The sequence below is a fragment of the Macaca mulatta genome, chromosome 10, assembly GCF_049350105.2.
Source record: "Macaca mulatta isolate MMU2019108-1 chromosome 10, T2T-MMU8v2.0, whole genome shotgun sequence".
Classification (NCBI taxonomy): Eukaryota; Metazoa; Chordata; class Mammalia; order Primates; family Cercopithecidae; genus Macaca; species Macaca mulatta.
In genome coordinates this window covers 74,630,372-74,648,743 of record NC_133415.1, presented here as the reverse complement: position 1 = coordinate 74,648,743, position 18,372 = coordinate 74,630,372, and the positions used below count along the sequence as shown (strand labels likewise).

The 18,372-nt window shown below is 40.7% G+C and overlaps 1 protein-coding gene across 42 annotated transcripts in view; it reads left to right on the top strand.

The window, feature by feature from the left end:
* The window catches only part of PLCB4 (phospholipase C beta 4), a 437,093-nt gene that overhangs the window by 277,787 nt on the left and 140,934 nt on the right, over positions 1-18,372 (top strand). For 40 of the 42 annotated variants that reach the window (XM_077951242.1, XM_077951243.1, XM_077951241.1 and 37 more), the window contains 2 exons: positions 14,112-14,191; positions 16,714-16,767. In XM_077951242.1, the coding sequence (XP_077807368.1) occupies positions 14,112-14,191; positions 16,714-16,767 (134 nt within the window). Of the gene's footprint in view, positions 1-8,774; positions 8,888-14,111; positions 14,192-16,713; positions 16,768-18,372 lie in introns of all 42 variants that reach the window. The other 2 variants (XM_077951244.1, XM_077951245.1) reach the window with 1 other exon arrangement.

Sequence of the window (18,372 nt, the reverse complement as noted above, 5' to 3'; positions counted from 1 at the left end):
ATTCAGTGCCATTTAGTACATTCACAATGATGAGCAAGCACCACTTCTACCTACTTCCAAAACATTTTCATCACCCCCAAAGGAAACCCCATGCCCAATAAGCAGTTCCTCCCCGTCCCCTCTCCCCACGGCGCTGATAACCACTCTAATGTGTCTTTTTATTACCCACATAATTTCCTTTTTATATGTAGTTGGACTCATGCTGTTTAATATACTGCATTTTATTATATGCATTTTCCTGTTTAAATTAAAGCTTTTTGTTAGGCTTCAATGTAACTGCAAATCCCCATGATCCATGAGGTGGATTTTCATGGGCGCTCAGCTCTTGCTGTTTTAGAAATCATCCAGCCTCCTTCACAGTTGTGTTTGAAATGCTGTGCTCTTCATGGGGCACATAGTTTTCAGTGCTGGAGCCTTTCTCACCACTGCATTTCATGAACTTGACAGGTTTCATAAAAAGAGACTCTAGGCCCAGCCCCGAGGAGCTCATTTTGTCCTAGTTGCAAGTGTTATCAAATGACTCCACCAAGGGAATGCAAAATGAATTACTCTAATTGCACTAGAAGCATAATGTGAAGTTTGTACTTCACCTTTTGGCCCCTGGGAGAGAAAAAGTCACTGACTTTAAATTGCTTTTCCATTTTCCACATAGCCCCAGTTTCCAGTGCTAGCAAAAAATTGCCATTGGGAACATAATGTATGCTAACATGGGCCTACATGTATTTGTATGTTTTCTCATCTGTGTGGCAAAATTTAAAAATGGATGGTATGAAGAGGTGGGTAGAATCCCTTGTATTACATGAGACTTTGTTGCCTCCAAGCTCTATGATCTGGAGCCAGTAATTTAATGATCATAATCTGGGGTTGGCAGGTGCAGGCCATGGGCTGAACACAACCCTTAGCCTGATTCTGTATGTCCAATGCACTAAGAATGGCTTTTACATTTTTGAAGCGACTTTCATAAAATAAAATAAAATAATTAAAAAAAAAAAAAAACAGGAAAACTAAACAACAGAGAACAACGTGTGCCCCTAAAGCCTAAAATATTTATTATCTGGCTCTTAATGGAAAAGATTTCTTGGCCTTTAATAATACTAATAATAGTAGCAGCAGCAGCTGGAAAATAGTTTATATTCTGTGTCAGACACTGTTCAAAGTGCTTGATATGTATTATCTCATTTAACTCTCACAAGAAGTCTGTGGGACAGGTATTATGACTATCCTCATTTTACAAATAAAGACGCCCAGAGAGGTTGAGTAACTTGACTTTTCCAAGGCCATACGTCCAGTAAGTGGTGTTTTGGACCCAGGCAGTGGCTGTCTCTAGTGCTCTAGATCCTGAATTCTACCACCACCCTGTGCTGCAATTCACAGTTGGCTTCTTTTTCTTTTTCTTTTTTTTCCCTTAGGCAGAGTCTCACTCTGTCCCCCAAGGCTGGAATACAGTGGTGTGTTCTCAGCTCACTGCAACCTCTACCTCCCAGGTTCAAGTTATTCTTGTGCCTTGGCCTCCCAAGTACCTGGGATTATAGGTGCATGCCACCATGCCCGGCTAATTTTTGTATTTTTAGTAGAGACCGGGTTTCACCATGTTGACCAGGCTGGTCTCAAACTCCTGGCCTCAAGTAATCCACCCACCTCGGCCTCCCAAAGTGTTGGGATTACAGGCGTGAGCCACCATGTGCAACCAGTTGGCTTCTTTTGCTTATCCATATAAAAACGGGGCAGGCAGGGACGAACAGCCCCTTTCACCTGTAACACTGTGTGATCAAATGTTTTAGGCCAATGTTTTAAGATCATTATCTGTGGGAGCTATAGTCATACAGTAGTACTTCCCGAATTAGTGGCCTGAAAAAAGGATTCCTTTAAAAAGTCCACATATAAAGGGGGTTGTTTGGTCAGCTAAGCATGAGAAAGCCTTTAGACAGGTTTCTTTTTGGTAGCACTTTCAGAAGAAGTATTATTCTTACGTGGATCGCAGCAAGGAGGAAAGCTATTCAGCTGTTTCCTAAACTTTTTTTTTTTTTTATGTGACACCGTTAAAATCTTTCAGAACCAGTGTGGTACTTAAGAAAAGTCAGTAAATTATGTTGTAGAGGCATTATTCAGCTCAATATTTTTCTAGAAGTATCAAAACAATGATGTAATCTAAGCATTCATTTATTCATATTTACCATAAATATTCTATTTATTTTCCCTATTTTTCCACTTCCACTTGTCTTCGCTCCTCGCTTTTTTCTGCTGTGTGTGGTGCGACTACCTTAAAAGAGAGAGAACCAGGTCATGAAACTCAAGCCCACCAATTTAGATTCCTTTTAGTAGCTCTTATATTGAAAGTCCTATTTAGCTTATAGAATTACCTATAGATTTGATTTGCCTGAACTAAATTGGTTGATGCTGCCTAGTTGAGAGTTAGACAAAGGCTTCTTTATTGATTATATTGATCTCAGGCTAAGCAGGTAGGATTGTCATCAAGTTGAAATATTATTTACTTTGGCATGACTTAGTTTGCCAACATTGTCAACAGGTACATGTCAGGAAGAATGTGACCGTAGGGGTTATAAATACAGGCCATTAACTAAAGAAACAACTTTATGAACACCTTTTAATTCACCAGCTGTTTACTCATCCCATACCAACAGAATTTTACAAATTTGACTGAGTTGAGACCAAAAGTATGCTGTCAAAAAACTGATGGTTGCTGACTGGCATAAGATAATGCTTTTGGTTTTCTCAACATTTTAAAATCCCTCCATTCTTTTAGAGCTCTCCATTTGGATGCCAAATAATGTTACATAAAATAAACCAAATGTCTTATTTTCTTTTTGAAAGATTTCTGGGGGTGTAGGAATGTAGTTGGTCTGCAGACTTTCAGACACTAAAGAACATCATGTGTTGTATATCTAAAATCAGAAGCACAAGTGAATATAGGCATTAATGTAAGTATACTCTATGTATATACTTTTCTCTCCTGATCTTTTGTGTCCATAACAGTATATTTATTGTAGTAGATATTTGGAAATAGATGCAATTATTTGTGATGAGATTTTATAGATCCAATAGGACATTGCTACAGGGTATCTATTAATATATAGAATCAGGCTTAGGCAATGCAAAAATTGTGTCTAAGGAATGCTAACAAAGAAAGCCATTGGTATGAAAGTTTGGGACTGCAGCTTCTGAGTGATGACCAAGAACAGCGCAGGTGTCGTCTTCTTTCTTGTGGCTATTTAGAGGCCTTTTTTGACCTAACTGGCCAGTGTTGTTAAGATAACCAGCCAGGCTGATACACTGTTTTGACTCTCTGGGACTAAATTAATTTTGTCTAGGAATGTGTAAATATTATCCTCACCCATTCAATTATATCTTTCAAACACAGCCGCCCATACTCATAGATGGCAGCTTATTTCTTGCACAGATATTCACCATGCTCTGAGGGTGAAAGAATCATATGATTTAATATTGTCTAGGAATGTATAAATATTATCCTCACCCATTCAGTTCTATCTTTCAAACACAGCCACCCATATTCATAGATGGCAGCTTATTTCTTGCTCAAATACTCATTCAGCATGCTCTGAGGGTGATTTAAAAATCATATGGCACTTAATACATTTCTTTCACTTTCATCAACTTTACTCTGCAGCTTCAGACTGTCAAGAAAAAGAGAACCCAGTTGCTCTCTTTTTCCCCCTTTCAATTCTTCTCTTTTAGAATTTGAAAACTTTATGAGGATTATTACTGACTTCCCAAGGGCTTTTGAAATTAATATTGGGTTGTCTTTCTAATTTTGATGGGGGGGCAAAACTCCTGTTGCTTTTTAGCCACCAGTTTCAGGAGTAGGTTGCTGTCAGTCATTATCACAGGCTCACTGATGTAGCTTTCTATCCTGGGTTTTTATCCTGGATTTAGTGACCTAGATGAATACTTTAGAAAGATAAAATGTTCATTTCAGTTGTCAAGTCCCGCCTGTACCATCAGCTTCTCACTCTCCACCTCTGCTGCTGGGATTTTATAATTCCCAGGCCTCAGACCTGGACCAAATGCTGTGGGAATGGGGACCCAGGCTTTGGGAATGCTGGCCCTTAGCTTTTGGCTCCTCCTGCTGCTCTACTGGCTCTGGCCTTGGTCTTTAGGTCTAGACTGGGCAGTTGGTGGCCCAAGTCATGTTCTGATGTACCCCAATTCTAAGAAGTAGACCTCTGTCTGGTTTCTGTAGTGGCCCATGTTCTGATCATGTACCGCAATTCTAAGAAGTAGACCTCTGTCTGGTTTCTGTACTGAATCATCTAGTAAGAGTTATCCCAAGAAGCCCAGATCTTCCAGACCAGAACTTTTTCAAGCAGGAGGAGCTGTAACTTCCAACAGTCTTCCTCTGGGCCAGCTCCCTGCTGGAAATCACCAGCTCCTGAATTTCCTGTGGCTTGAAATACCCTCTTACCCAACCTCACTATGGGTGCCTACATTGCTTTTATGTTACCTGTAAATTTCTTTCGAATACTTCGACACATGCAGTGGGGTGTGTGTGAATTTTCATGCAAAACCAGGGAATGAGAATTTAAAATTTTAAGTAATCACCCTAAAGGTGGTTAGTTAGCATTTGAAAAATTTAAATCAAAGCTTAAAAGTCAATCATTATATATAAATTATACCTCAATAAAATTAATTCAAAATAAAACAAGCCTACCCTTCCGTGGCCACCTACACATCCCCTTCAGTTAATTTTTTCTCTCATTAGCACCAGGTGCTCTGATACTCGCCTACTGGAGTGGTTGCTGCATGATAGACACCTGGAAGCTTGTTAAAATGCAGATTGCTGGGACCTGCCCCCAAGTTGCTGATTCCGTAGATTTGGGATAGGGCCTGAGAATGGGCACTTATGGTAAGCTCCTACGCAATGGTCAACCCGCTGATCAAGGGAACCACACTTGAGAACCTCTGGCGTAATGCAGACTGGAACTACCTTTTCTTTGGTGGAGCTCTTCATGGTATTCAAAATACACAATTTGTCTAGAAATAAGGTACAAGCCCTGGTATCCTTGTGAGCCCAGGGCACAGGAATCTGGCAAGCCCAAATGCCTGCCTGGTATCTCTTGGAAGCTTGTTAGAAATGCGGAATCTCAATGCAGACGCCAGGCTTACTGAATCCAATGCTGTGGTTCACAAATGCCCCCAGGTGATCCAAATGCACATTAAAGTTTGAGAAACACCTGCCCAAACCAAATTTAGTTCACATCATCTAGTTCAGTGGTCCTCAACTATAGGTTCACGTTAGAATTATCTGTAGTGTTTAAAAAAGGAAATTGATAGCCCAAGCACATTCTAATTATTAGTTAGAATCTCTAGGGTGAGACCCAGGCTTCTGAAATGGCTTATAAGTTCCCCCAGGTGATTCTAATGTACCACAGGTGCTGGGAACTACCAGTCTAGTCTCTAAGTGCTATTCACATAGTTCTTTTAACAATGTACCAGCTGGAAATCTCTTCCCTTTATCCTGCCCTCAAAGTTAAATACTGACAATTTAATGCCAACTAAACCTTCTCCTAATTAAAATGAAATGATTTCATTTGCCATGCTTTTATAGACTCATAAGAGGAAACATGTTGGTGGTGATTTATCTACAGTCCCTATTTATTTTAGAATCTGAGGCACTGGCTATATTTCGTGGCAAGCTAAAGCTCAAATGCTTTCATGAGACTAAATTTCTAGCTTAAGATGAAGGTGTAGTTCCTGCACTGAATAGCATTCATCTGGAGATTTGTGAAATGTTGCAGTTTTACATCTAAGCACCTTATAAGGAATTCTATCTTAGACAAGATTAGATCCTGTGGAAATCTGTACTTGAAAAGCTTCATAGTTGCTCCAAGTGCATGGAAATGGGTCTTATTTCTCTTGAATGCCCTTTAGGTCTTAACAGAACTCACAGTGCCAAGGAGTCAAAATCTATATTTCAAATCATATACATTCCTGACATATTATTTGAGCAGATTAAAACTAATTAATAGAGCAATTAAGCACCTTGAAAGTAGCTACTTGAAAAATGCCGACTTTTTCTTATCTCCATTCACTTAAACAAAAAATAGGCTGGGTGAAGTGGCTCATGCCTGTAATCCCAGCACTTTAGGAGGCCCAAGCAGGTACATAACTTGAGCCCAGGAGTTTGAGACCAGCCTGGGCAACATGGCGAGACCCCCATGTCTACAAAAAATACAAAAATTGGCTGGGTGTGGTGGCTCACACTTGTGGTCTCAGCTTCTGGGAAGCTGAGGTGGGAGGATCATCTGGTCCCAGGGAGGTCAAGACAGCAGTGAGCTGTGATTGTGGCCACTGCACTCCAGCCTGGGCAACAGAACAAAACCCTGTCTCAAAACAAAAATAAAAGTAAAACAAGAAAACAACAAAAAAATTCATCGATCTAGATTTATGAGTTGCCAATACCAAGAAGTTCCCATGTTTTAAATATTTCAGATGGCCCTGTCATTGATTCTTCTTCCAGCTCAGACATAGAGAAGATGAAAGCTGCTGCCTGTAGCATCTTGCATCCTCTTGCTTCCACATACAAGAAATGTGAACCTCAATCCCCTAAAAATGTGCAGGTCAGAGTTTCCATTCTAGTGAACACATTTGTTCAGCCCAGGTAGGGTGGGACATGACAAAAACCAAGAATGAGTCTGGAACCATGGGGCTTTTCCCAGGGCCATCACTATGAGATAGGATATCCCATGTGTAGTCACTCTCGGAAACAGCAGCTCCCTTAGGAAACTGTTGTGTCCTGAATGTTTGTGTCCTACCAAAATTCATAAGCTGAAATCCTACCCTCTAAGGTGATGGCATTAGGGGATGGGGCCTTTGGGAGGTGATTAGGTCATAAGCATGGAGACCTCAGGAATGGGATTAGTGTCCTTATTTTAAAAAGGCACCAGATAGCCCCCTTGCCCTTTCCACTGCATGAGGACACAGCTAGAAGGCACCACTTGTGAACTAGAAAGCTGCCACCGAATGTGTTGGCACCTTGATCTTGGATTCCCCAGTCCCCAGAACTGTGAGAAATAAATTTCTGTTGTTTATAAGCTACCCATATATGGTATTTTGTTGTGTGTCAAACAAAGACAAAAACCAAACTCACATCTTATATGAACAGTGGAAGGAGAACTCCAAGTTGAGGGGGGCTGCTCTTTTAGACCTATGCTTCTCAAATTCTAGTGTGCGTACCAGTCACCTGGGCATCCTGCTAAAATGCAGGTTCTGCTTCCATGGTTCTGGGATGAGACCTGGGACTCTGTATTCCTAACAAGCTCCCAGATGATGTTGATGCTGTTGGTCTAGGGGCCTTTTGAGTAGTAAGGGTTTAGAACAGTGCTTCTTAAATGTGTGTGTCTGTGTGCAAAAGAATCACATGGAAGGCTGATTAAAACACAGATTCCTATTTCCCATCCTAAAGATGGATTCAACCTGGGGCCTGATAATTTGCATTTTAACAAGTTCTCAGGTGATCCTGATGCTGCTGGTCCCTGGACTACATTTTAATAACAAGCCTCTAGTTAACTTTTGAACAACTTAGTTAAGATGACTTCACCAGTAGTATCTTCTGTGAAAACAGAGCCAAACATCAAAAGATGAAAGAGGATGCTACTGAGTCCCTTTGGAGAAAATCATGTCACAAACTTGGAGAGTGCCACAGGGTCTCTGTTCATTTTTCCGTTGACAATATGCTTCTTTGACTAAAGACTAAAAATAATTCTTCAGGATCAAAAACTAGAGATAAGATTGGAACTCTAAGATTGGAAATAGTGCTGCCTGATGAATAACAGGACTAGTTATTTTAGGATGACAGACCAGCCTGTGCCTAGTGAAAGGTTAGAAATACCAATAGCAGACTGGGGCGCAGTTGCTCACGCCTGTAATTCCAGCACTTTAGGAGGCCGAGGTGGACAGATCACCTGAGGTCAGGAGTTCGAGACCACCCTGGCCAACATGGTGAAACCCCGTCTCTACTCAAAGTACAAAAATAAAACTAAAAATTAGCCGAGCATGGTGGCGGGCACCTGCAATCCCATCTACTCAGGAGGCCGAGGCAGGAGAATCACTTGAACCTGGGAGGCAGAGGTTGCAGTGAGCCGAGATAGCACCACTGCACTCCAGCCTGGGTGATAGAGCAAAACTCCATCTTAGAAAAACAACAAAAAAAGGAAATACTGATGGCACAATGTTATTGGTGGCCAATTCTTAATATACGTCATGAGATTTGGGGCGATGTTTGCTTCTTAGTGTATATTTCTTTGCTTTACATTTTCCTATGAAGCATATTTTAATATTGTTTTCATAACATGGGGGAAACATGGGGGAAACAATTTGAATATTGTTTTCATAACATAAGCAATATTTTTAAAAGAAAAAAGTAAAATATATGCTCAGTGTAAGTTCATAGTATTTTTTGTTTGGGTTTGTTGTATCTGTGTCTCTCTACGTTTGTATTTTCATGGGAAAGAGATTATTTTTGCCTATGTCAGTCATAATGTTCCTGGAGTAAAGGTGATAGATGGGTAAGGGCAAGGTCTAAACATTTGCCTGGAAATTGGACAGAGTCTGGGTGGTGAAAATAAATTTAAGGAGTCCCAGGGGAGAGGTCAAAAGTTCCAGGAAAGAATTAGAGTCAGCTTCTCTTTCTCTCCTTGCCCTCCAAACAATTCAGCACAAGCCCTCAAGTCCCTTGAAGAGTCTTTCTTTCCCCCTTCTTATTTTTTTTTTTAATTTTTTTATTATTATACTTTAAGTTCTAGGGTACATGTGGATAACGTGCAGGTTTGTTACATATGTATACTTGTGCCATGTTGCTGTGCTGCACCCATCAACTCGTCAGCACCCATCAACTCATCATTTACATCAGGTATAACTCCCAGTTGCAATCCCTCCCCCTCCCCCCTCCCCATGATAGGCCCCGGTGTATGATGTTCCCCTTCCTGAGTCTAAGTGATCTCATTGTTCAGTTCCCACCTATGAGTGAGAACATGCGGTGTTTGGTTTTCTGTTCTTGTGATAGTTTGCTAAGAATGATGGTTTCCAGCTGCATCCATGTCCCTACAAAGGACACAAACTCATCCTTTTTGATGGCTGCATAGTATTCCATGGTGTATATGTGCCACATTTTCTTAATCCAGTCTGTCACTGATGGACATTTGGGTTGATTCCAAGTCTTTGCTATTGTGAATAGTGCCGCAATAAACATACGTGTGCATGTGTCTTTATAGCAGCATGATTTATAATCCTTTGGGTATATACCCAGTAATGGGATGGCTGGGTCATATGGTACATCTAGTTCTAGATCCTTGAGGAATCGCCATACTGTTTTCCATAATGGTTGAACTAGTTTACAATCCCACCAACAGTGTAAAAGTGTTCCTATTTCTCCACATCCTCTCCAGCACCTGTTGTTTCCTGACTTTTTAATGATTGCCATTCTAACTGGTGTGAGATGGTATCTCATTGTGGTTTTGATTTGCATTTCTCTGATGGCCAGTGATGATGAGCATTTTTTCATGTGTCTGTTGGCTGTATGAATGTCTTCTTTTGAGAAATGTCTGTTCATATCCTTTGCCCACTTTTTGATGGGGTTGTTTGTTTTTTTCTTGTAAATTTGTTTGAGTTCTTTGTAGGTTCTGGATATTAGCCCTTTGTCAGATGAGTAGATTGCAAAAATTTTCTCCCATTCTGTAGGTTGCCTGTTCACTCTGATGGTAGTTTCTTTTGCAGTGCAGAAGCTCTTTAGTTTAATGAGATCCCATTTGTCAATTTTGGCTTTTGCTGCCGTTGCTTTTGGTGTTTTAGACATGAAGTCTTTGCCCATGCCTATGTCCTGAATGGTACTACCTAGGTTTTCCTCTAGGGTTTTTATGGTATTAGGTCTAACATTTAAGTCTCTAATCCATCTTGAGTTAATTTTCGTATAAGGAGTAAGGAAAGGATCCAGTTTCAGCTTTCTACTTATGGCTAGCCAATTTTCCCAGCACCATTTATTAAATAGGGAATCCTTTCCCCATTTCTTGTTTCTCTCAGGTTTGTCAAAGATCAGATGGCTGTAGATGTGTGGTATTATTTCTGAGGACTCTGTTCTGTTCCATTGGTCTATATCTCTGTTTTGGTACCAGTACCATGCTGTTTTGGTTACTGTAGCCTTGTAGTATAGTTTGAAGTCAGGTAGCGTGATGCCTCCAGCTTTGTTCCCAGTAACAGACAAACAGAGAGCCAAATCATAAATGAACTTCCATTCACAATTGCTTCAAAGAGAATAAAATACCTAGGAATCCAACTTACAAGGGATGTAAAGGACCTCTTCAAGGAGAACTACAAACCACTGCTCAGTGAAATAAAAGAGGACACAAACACATGGAAGAACATACCATGCTCATGGATAGGAATAATCAATATCGTGAAAATGCCATACTGCCCAAGGTTATTTATAGATTCAATGCCATCCCCATCAAGCTACCAACGAGTTTCTTCACAGAATTGGAAAAACTGCTTTAAAGTTCATATGGAACCAAAAAAGAGCCTGCATCTCCAAGACAATCCTAAGTCAAAAGAACAAAGCTGGAGGCATCACCCCCTTCTTCTTAGAAGGGCTGAAATACGCTTTAAGTTAACTTAGGAATGGTTAGAAAAGGTTAAAAAAATGAGAGAACAGTAACAATTAACAGGCTACTAGGGAAGCAGGGAAACTATGGTGATCTGAACATCAGAGATGACCTCCTCTCGTCTGGTTCCCTAGAACCCAGACTCAGGCTTTGGCTTGGGGTGGCCAGACCAGAAGGAAAGTGCCCAATGTGGCAGGAGTCATCTCAGGAGTCATCACAGTCTCATGACTGTGGCACAAGTCATGTTGCCATCCAGCCAATGACTTGTGTTCCAAAAACTGGAAAATACACCTCTTGGTCACTATGTAGATGATTACCACAGGAGCTTATTTTCAGCAATTCAAAAAATTATCCAATTCATGGTTTATTGCTTCTGTTTGTCTGGAAATGGTCAAACAAGTTGATAGTCATCTAGTTTACTCCTGGTAAACTACTTTCCAACAAAACTCCAGGGCTCTGCTGACACCTGCTGGCATTTCATCTATTTTATGTTAAACAACAACAACAAGACAAAGAAGCATTAGTATTTTTCCTACAGTCCTTTGCCCTTGTTATGTTACGTGTACTTTACCTGAACAGTAATAGAAGGGGCCTTTACCATGTCATGAGGAGAGAAGTATGGGCAAGCCATTGAGTGAAAATAAAAATCTCCAACACGAAGAATGTACCACAGAGCTCTTGTTGCCTGTCTGCCCTGCACCAGCTGCTCTGTGACCTTAGGCAAGGCCATTGACCTCATTTTCATCATTGCAAGAAGAAAGAGGCAGCAACCTTCCCTCCCAGTGCCCTTTAGGGCTTCTGAGGATGCTGGTGGCATTTCCTACTAACTAAAGCATGGGCCCTGTCACTGGAGTGATGGCCTTAAAGGTCACTCTCACTAACCTTTCCATCACAATAAACAAGATTCCTTGCCAGTGTTGTCTGTTCGAAAGATGGATGAAAGTTGTTTAAGCCTCTTCAAAGTGCACCACCACTGTAATTTATCTCGAGAAACAACTAAATTAGAATGATCAGAAAAATCTCAGTGAACAGTCTCAGAAATTGTCCACTTTTTTTTTTTTTTTTTTTGTCTTAGCAAACTATGGACTTTGTTTTTTGTTTTGGAACATATAATAAGCCTGCAGGTTGAGAAAATGCATCCTAGTTAATGCCAACCCAATTATTTGTGCTTTTTCTGTCTATTCTTGGGAAACTCTGTGTGGGCCTGTGGTTTGTTAGGTCAATAACAGGATATTTGATAGTCTCCAGGGAGTTATAGTCCATATTTAGCCTGACAGAGGAAGTGAGGTCTGCCGATGAAAAATAATTGAGGCATTTCTTTAATTCTACTATTTCATTTCTTCCTCTTCCTTCAGAATCCTGACTCCACCATTATGCTGAGGCTTTCGATGCTATTTACAGCTCTGCTTTTGCTAGTCACAAAAGAAAATTTACCTCTTATAACCCCTGAGCCTTCCCTCAGAAAACTGTTAGGTATGACCAGGATCAGTAAAAACTATTAGATTCACATCCATTAGTTTGCCTACTACTTAAGAAAACAAACAAACAAAAAATCCCAGAAACATAACAAGTGTTGTTGAGGATGTAGACAAATTAGAACCCTTGAGCAAAAGGGTTCCCTTGTTGCATTTGCAGTCCTTTGTTGGTGGGGGGGAAAAATGGTATGGCCACGATGAAAAAGAGTATGGTGTTTCTTTTAAAAATTAAAAAATAGAATTACTTTATGATCCAGAAGTTCCACATCTGGTTATTTATCCATAAATAAGAATGGAAAGCAGTAACTTGAGTTATTTGGATACCAATGTTCATAGTAGACATACGATTCACAATGGACAAGGAGTCCATCAGAGATGAATAGATGAGCGTATTCAGCCTTTAAAAGGCAAGAAATTCCGATACATGGTAGAGCATGGATGAACCTTGAGGACATTATGCTAAGTGAAGAAAGCCAGTCACGAAACGACAAATTCTGTATGGTTCCACTTATATGACGCACCTAGCATAGTCAGAATCATAGAGACAGAAAGGAGAATGGTATTAATATTAATCAAGGGCTGAGAGGAGGGGGGATGGGGAGTTATTTAATGGATATGGAGTTTCAGTTTTGCAAGAGGAAAATAGTTCTGGAGATGACTGTTTATGTTGGTTGCATAACAACGTGAATGTACTTACTGCCACTGAATTTTTCATTTAAAAACGGTGAAGGGATAAATTTTATGTTATATCCATTTTTAACACAATTAAAAGAAATGTTAAACAGCAAAAAACAAAGCAAAACAAAACCATACTCTGTTGGAATGTAGTCATCACCTTTGCCCTTACAGAGATTAAATTGCTTGACTTTTTTAAACCTGGTTCTACTAGGCAGTGCTGTCCAACAGTCCCATCTGTGATGATGGAAATATTCTTTATCTGCACTGTCTGAGCCATCAACCCCATATTGGTGTTTAAGCATGTAAAATGTGATTAGTACAAATGAGACACTGAACTTTATTAAATTTAAATAGCCATATGTGACTAGTGGATACCATACTAGACAGTGCAGATAGAGTTTATATCTATATTACTGTCTATTCCAAGATATTTTCCCTTCCTCAGCACTAAGCCATAAATCTAAGCAGTCAGGCTGTAAACCTAAGAAGGTAAGGAATCAGCTTATGTGTGGGCCACAGTTCTATTTAACCCACAATATCAATTTGCTACGAAGTGTTTTGCCAAGGGTGTGATTCTTTTATGGCATTCATTGGCATCAGTTTTTGGACCCAAGGGCAGATTTGGCCTTAATTCATGGGCTAAGCTTTTCTAGTAAATGCCCTTTTAGAGACCCAAATTCCTCTACTGCCATGCACAATCTCCCTTCACTTGTCCTTGTAAATCCATGGAGTGATGGTATGAACTACAAGTGAGGTCCAAGGCCTTATACAGAAATTATGTGAACACATCGCTGTTTGCTCTGATCACCCTGGCAATCAAAGAACATTTTACTTTTTAAGGCTTTGCTGGAAAACACAGTCAGGTAAGATATGTAACAAACTCTTAGATTGAAAGGATCACACAATAAAATTGATGAAACCCTATGCATTTATCCTCTAAAATAAAAATAAATATGTCATTATGTATTGTATAATGCTGGTTGGAAATAACTGACAAATAAGATTGTCAGCAACTGAAAAAGGGCTTATATTTAAACAAGCCGCAAATGGAAAGCTTCACAAGTCAATCAGTGGGCAGCATTCCTTTGTGGCAGCCCAGAGTTTAATGGCACAAGAGATGGCACATTTGTCTTCATGGAAAGAATGAAAGCTGTTTATTAAAGAATAAAATATGAGCAGGCAAAATATAGATGACTGTGCAACAGGAAAGGGACAAAAGAAGAGTTTGTGTTTTTATTACACAAAATGGATACAATCTATCCAATAAAAACCACTCTATTTAACTCCAGCAGATTTGCTCACCAAGAATATTTTTTTTCTCTTTCAGCAATGGGTAGAAGGCCTGAGATCAATCATACACAACTTCAGGGCCAACAATGTCAGTCCAATGACGTGCCTCAAGAAACAGTGAGTGTTGTTTGCATTACTCTTTCTTCTTGGCAGTTATCAAACAAATGGTCAGATGAAGAGATGAAGTTTAGGTGGTTCCTTCCTCCTCAGGCAAATTCCTACTTGCCTTTCCCTCCATGCTCCTGACCTTGGAGTTGGCCAACACACATCGGTACTCTTCATACCACCTAGAAGGGTACGCATGATAAACCCACAGCCCAAAACCTATATGAAAAGAATAGTTGATGGCCAAAGGACACTGGAACCTGAGTCACTCTGTATCCTGTCAGTTGTGGGTACTGGCTTTTGTGTCCCCAGACTGAGTTTTCTGACAGACAGCTCTGCCCATGTCTGGGGCCATCGCTGAGTGCTGGGATAATTCAATCCTCTGCTGCATAAAACTGAGAAATGAGGAGTGTGGCCAAGAGAAGCACTTGCCAACACACCCATGCTAGAGTGAAAAAGAAGCCTGAGCCCCAAGTGCTGTGCTCCCTGTTTAGCACACAATCAGGAATTCAAAGATACCTCTGAATTTTTTTCTGTAGGATTCAGTCATTTAAAGATTTGATAAAGGATCCAATGGTGATTTCCGAATTTATTGTTTCCATGAAAGAAGGAATTACTCCAGCTTACAGTATCTGAAATCCAGAGGAGTACTACAGTAGTAGATTTAAATCCTACCCAAGTTAACCTTTCAAGGTGACATGAAAATCACCCACAAAGGAATCCTAGCCAAAGTCAAATGTCAGCCAGTTTGAAAAGCAGTGATCCATGAAGGTGGGGGCCATCTGCCTTCACAGGGCCGTTGGCAGGCAGCTGTGAGGTGCCAAGAGTAACCATGTCGAGAAATTGCAGGGATAAGCCTGCATCTCTCAAAATTATGCCCGAGCACCAAGAGTGTGAGTCATCATACTCACTTGGCAATGGGCCAAGAGGTTAGTCCTAAAGGTACTATCATGTCTTATCTTCTGGTCATTGTAGCAGGTGCTTACAGGTATAGTCTCTAGGCTATAAATCCGAGCTTCACCATGGCAAATTCTTAGACTTGTTCCTCACTGTCCCCATCAAAATTACCATGCAGATGAAATTGGAAAGTATTCTTTATTCAGTACTACTTACCTTAATTGTTATGGTATCCCTCCAATTTTCTTTCATCCTCTTAGTGGAGGAAAGTTATTTCGTCTTATCTATTTCTATTTGTTGTGCAGCTGCTTCTCCTTTTCCTCTGCAGTTGCCCTGGCATGTGTTTTTAAAGAGAAACCCAGTGGATATTCTGATGTTATGACTTCAGGCACTGATAGTCCTAAAAGGTCAAAAACTTTTAGAAGGCTTACTTATACCTGAGTGACACAAATATCTGTAGCTGACATGAGATCTGGCAACATCCTGCCCAGATCCCTTTATGAAGCTGGTGTTCACCCAGCCATCATCTGCCATGGGGATGGGCTCACCAAGGGCTCAGACCTGTCCGCTTCTTCAGAACATTGCCCTCTGCTGAAGGGGAACTCCCATTCCTGGAAGATTATACTCTTCCCTCCTCTGGCGGAAAGTCCACAGCCAATGATGAGCTGCAATGGGGTACAGTAGGCCATCCCTCTTACTGCCAAATCTGGCACAAATCACATGAGAGTTCACTCACAATCTCACGTGAGTTCAAGCTAAATCAAACTCCATCTGAGACCACAACTTTGCTTAACTCTTTTTTCTGCCCAATCTTCTTCGCTTACTCCCTTCATCCCTAAAACATCCCCTTATTAAAGTAGTTAGTGGTGCGTCTATGAAACTTAAGACAGAAACTTTACCACATCATCATGTTCTGCAGATTGTTAGCACATTTTGATTGGAAACAGTGCGAATGGGAGTCATTAGCAAAGAAGAGTCCTAGCTCCAAAGTACAGATAAAGGTTCTGAGTCTCCTGAAAGCCTGGGGAAAGCAAGGTATTGTTCACCATCAATTTGAGTTGATGAACTAGTCTTACCACTGGAAATTAAGGAGGCACCCATGTGATCAGTACTTGGCAGCACTAGGAGCTGGGAGTGATGAGTTCTCATGAGTCCTCAAGACAAGGCTGGCTGGTGTCACCGTGCAGTTGCATTTCCCACCACTTTAATATATTATTACAGAGCAATAATCGAGCAGACCAATCGCAAATAAGTACAAATGATGTGTTTTGCTCATTGCAAGCATGCAGTCATCTCATTTAGCTAGGGTTGCCAGATAAAATAGAGGACACTTAGTTAAATATGAATTTTAGATAAGAAACAAATTACATTTTAGTATAAGTATATCCTATGGAATATTTGGAATATACTTACAGTAAAAAAAAAAAACTGTTTTTCTGAAATTCAAGTTTAACTGAGAGCTCTGTATATTTATGTGCTAAATCTGACAACCCTGAATTCATCTCATAGTACATAATTGTCTGATTTTCAGAACCAATGTTCTTGATTTGAATGAACTTTGTTTTAAAGTTCTTAACAGAATTGAAGCTGTTCACCCTAAGAAACATTAAGGCAGTGTTATTGCTATTGTTTTGCAGCTGGATGAAATTGGCATTTATGACCAACACAAATGGTAAAATTCCAGTTAGGAGGTAAGTAATCATTCCTATCTGCTGTCCATGCCCTGGATCAACCCTTGTGATCCCAAACCAAAGAGAGAACCCTTCACAAGTATTTATGTGTTAAATGCTTTAAAGATATTTCTGGAATCTTAGTTTCAATTGCTTTGACAAATGCTATATTCAGTTGGTAAAAATCATTTACGGAAGTAAAGCTGCATTTTTTTTTTTTTTTGTCAAAATAGGTGGCAAAAGAGGTACTTTGACAACTTAAAATACATCAGAAAATGTAGCACTTTTTTTGTTTTGTTTTGTTTTGTTTTTTTGAGATGGAGTCTCGCTCTGTTGCCCAGGCTGGAGTGCAGTGGCGAGATCTCTGCTCACTGCACGCTCCGCCTCCGGGTTCACGCCATTCTCCTGCCTCAGCCTCCCGAGTAGCTGGGACTACAGGCACCTGCCATCACGCTTGGCTAATTGTTTTTGTATTTTTAGTAGAGGCAGGGTTTCACCATGTTAGCCAGGATGGTCTTGATCTCCTGACTTCATGATCCACCCGCCTCGTTACAGGTGTGAGCCACTGCGCCCGGCCAGCACTGTTTTTTAAAATCTGCAAATAAGTGGGTTTTTAGGATTTATGTTTCTTTTGCTTATTTGCCCTGAGCAACTGTTAGCTAAACTTAAAGATTATATTGTGCACCTACTGTGGAAGGGTGTGGACCGTGTCTTGAGAATTGTGATGCCTCTGAACAGAGCATTTTCATTCTGGGCTTTGCTGCTCATCTGGTGCTCAGGGTAGATAGGGCTCCTCCTCTGGCTTCGTGCTGCCTACTCTACGTGTACTGTAACTGACACCACACACTCTGTGGAGCTGTCCTTTCCACTTTTGCCCTGATGCAGGTAACAGTGACAAAGAATAAAAAGGCTTGGGGCTGGGTGCGGTGGCTCACGCCTGTAATCCCAGCAGGATTTGGGAGGCCAAGGTGGGTGGATCACGAGGTCAGGAGATCAAGACCATCCTAGCTAACATAGTGAAACCCGTCTCTACTAAAAATACAAAAAAAAAAAAAAAAATTAGCTGGGGTTGGTGGTGGGCGCCTATACTCCCAGGTACTTGAGAAGCTGAGGCAGGAGAAGGGCGTGGACCCAGGAGGCAGAGCTTGCAGTGAGCCGAGATCCTGCCACTGCATTCCAGCCTGGGCGACAGAGCAAGACTCCATCTCAAAAAACAAACAAACAAATAAATAAATAAATAAATAAATAAATAAAAAGGCTTGGGTGGAATCAAGAATAAAGAAAACATGGACAGGATACGTGCTCCACTTGTGTTCTTTGATACTTAGGTAGACAGATTTCACCCTCTGAGAATTCCCCATGCATCCCTCTTTTCTGCTTCTCACGTCCTTCCAGAGGTTAGGGTTTACACATGGTCTCTGGTGCAGTTGGAAACTCTTTCGGCAGCAGTGATGGGAATTCTTTACCACTCTCTGGTACCTTTGTGGTTGGTGTTTGTTTTAAGCATTCATGGAAATTCCAGAAGTTGGGCTGGGTCCCAGGGCATCTGCTGTTCACATGAAGACAGGCGTGTATCTGGATTCATGAACCTAAGCCCATGACCAGAATCAAACATGGGTTCTCCAG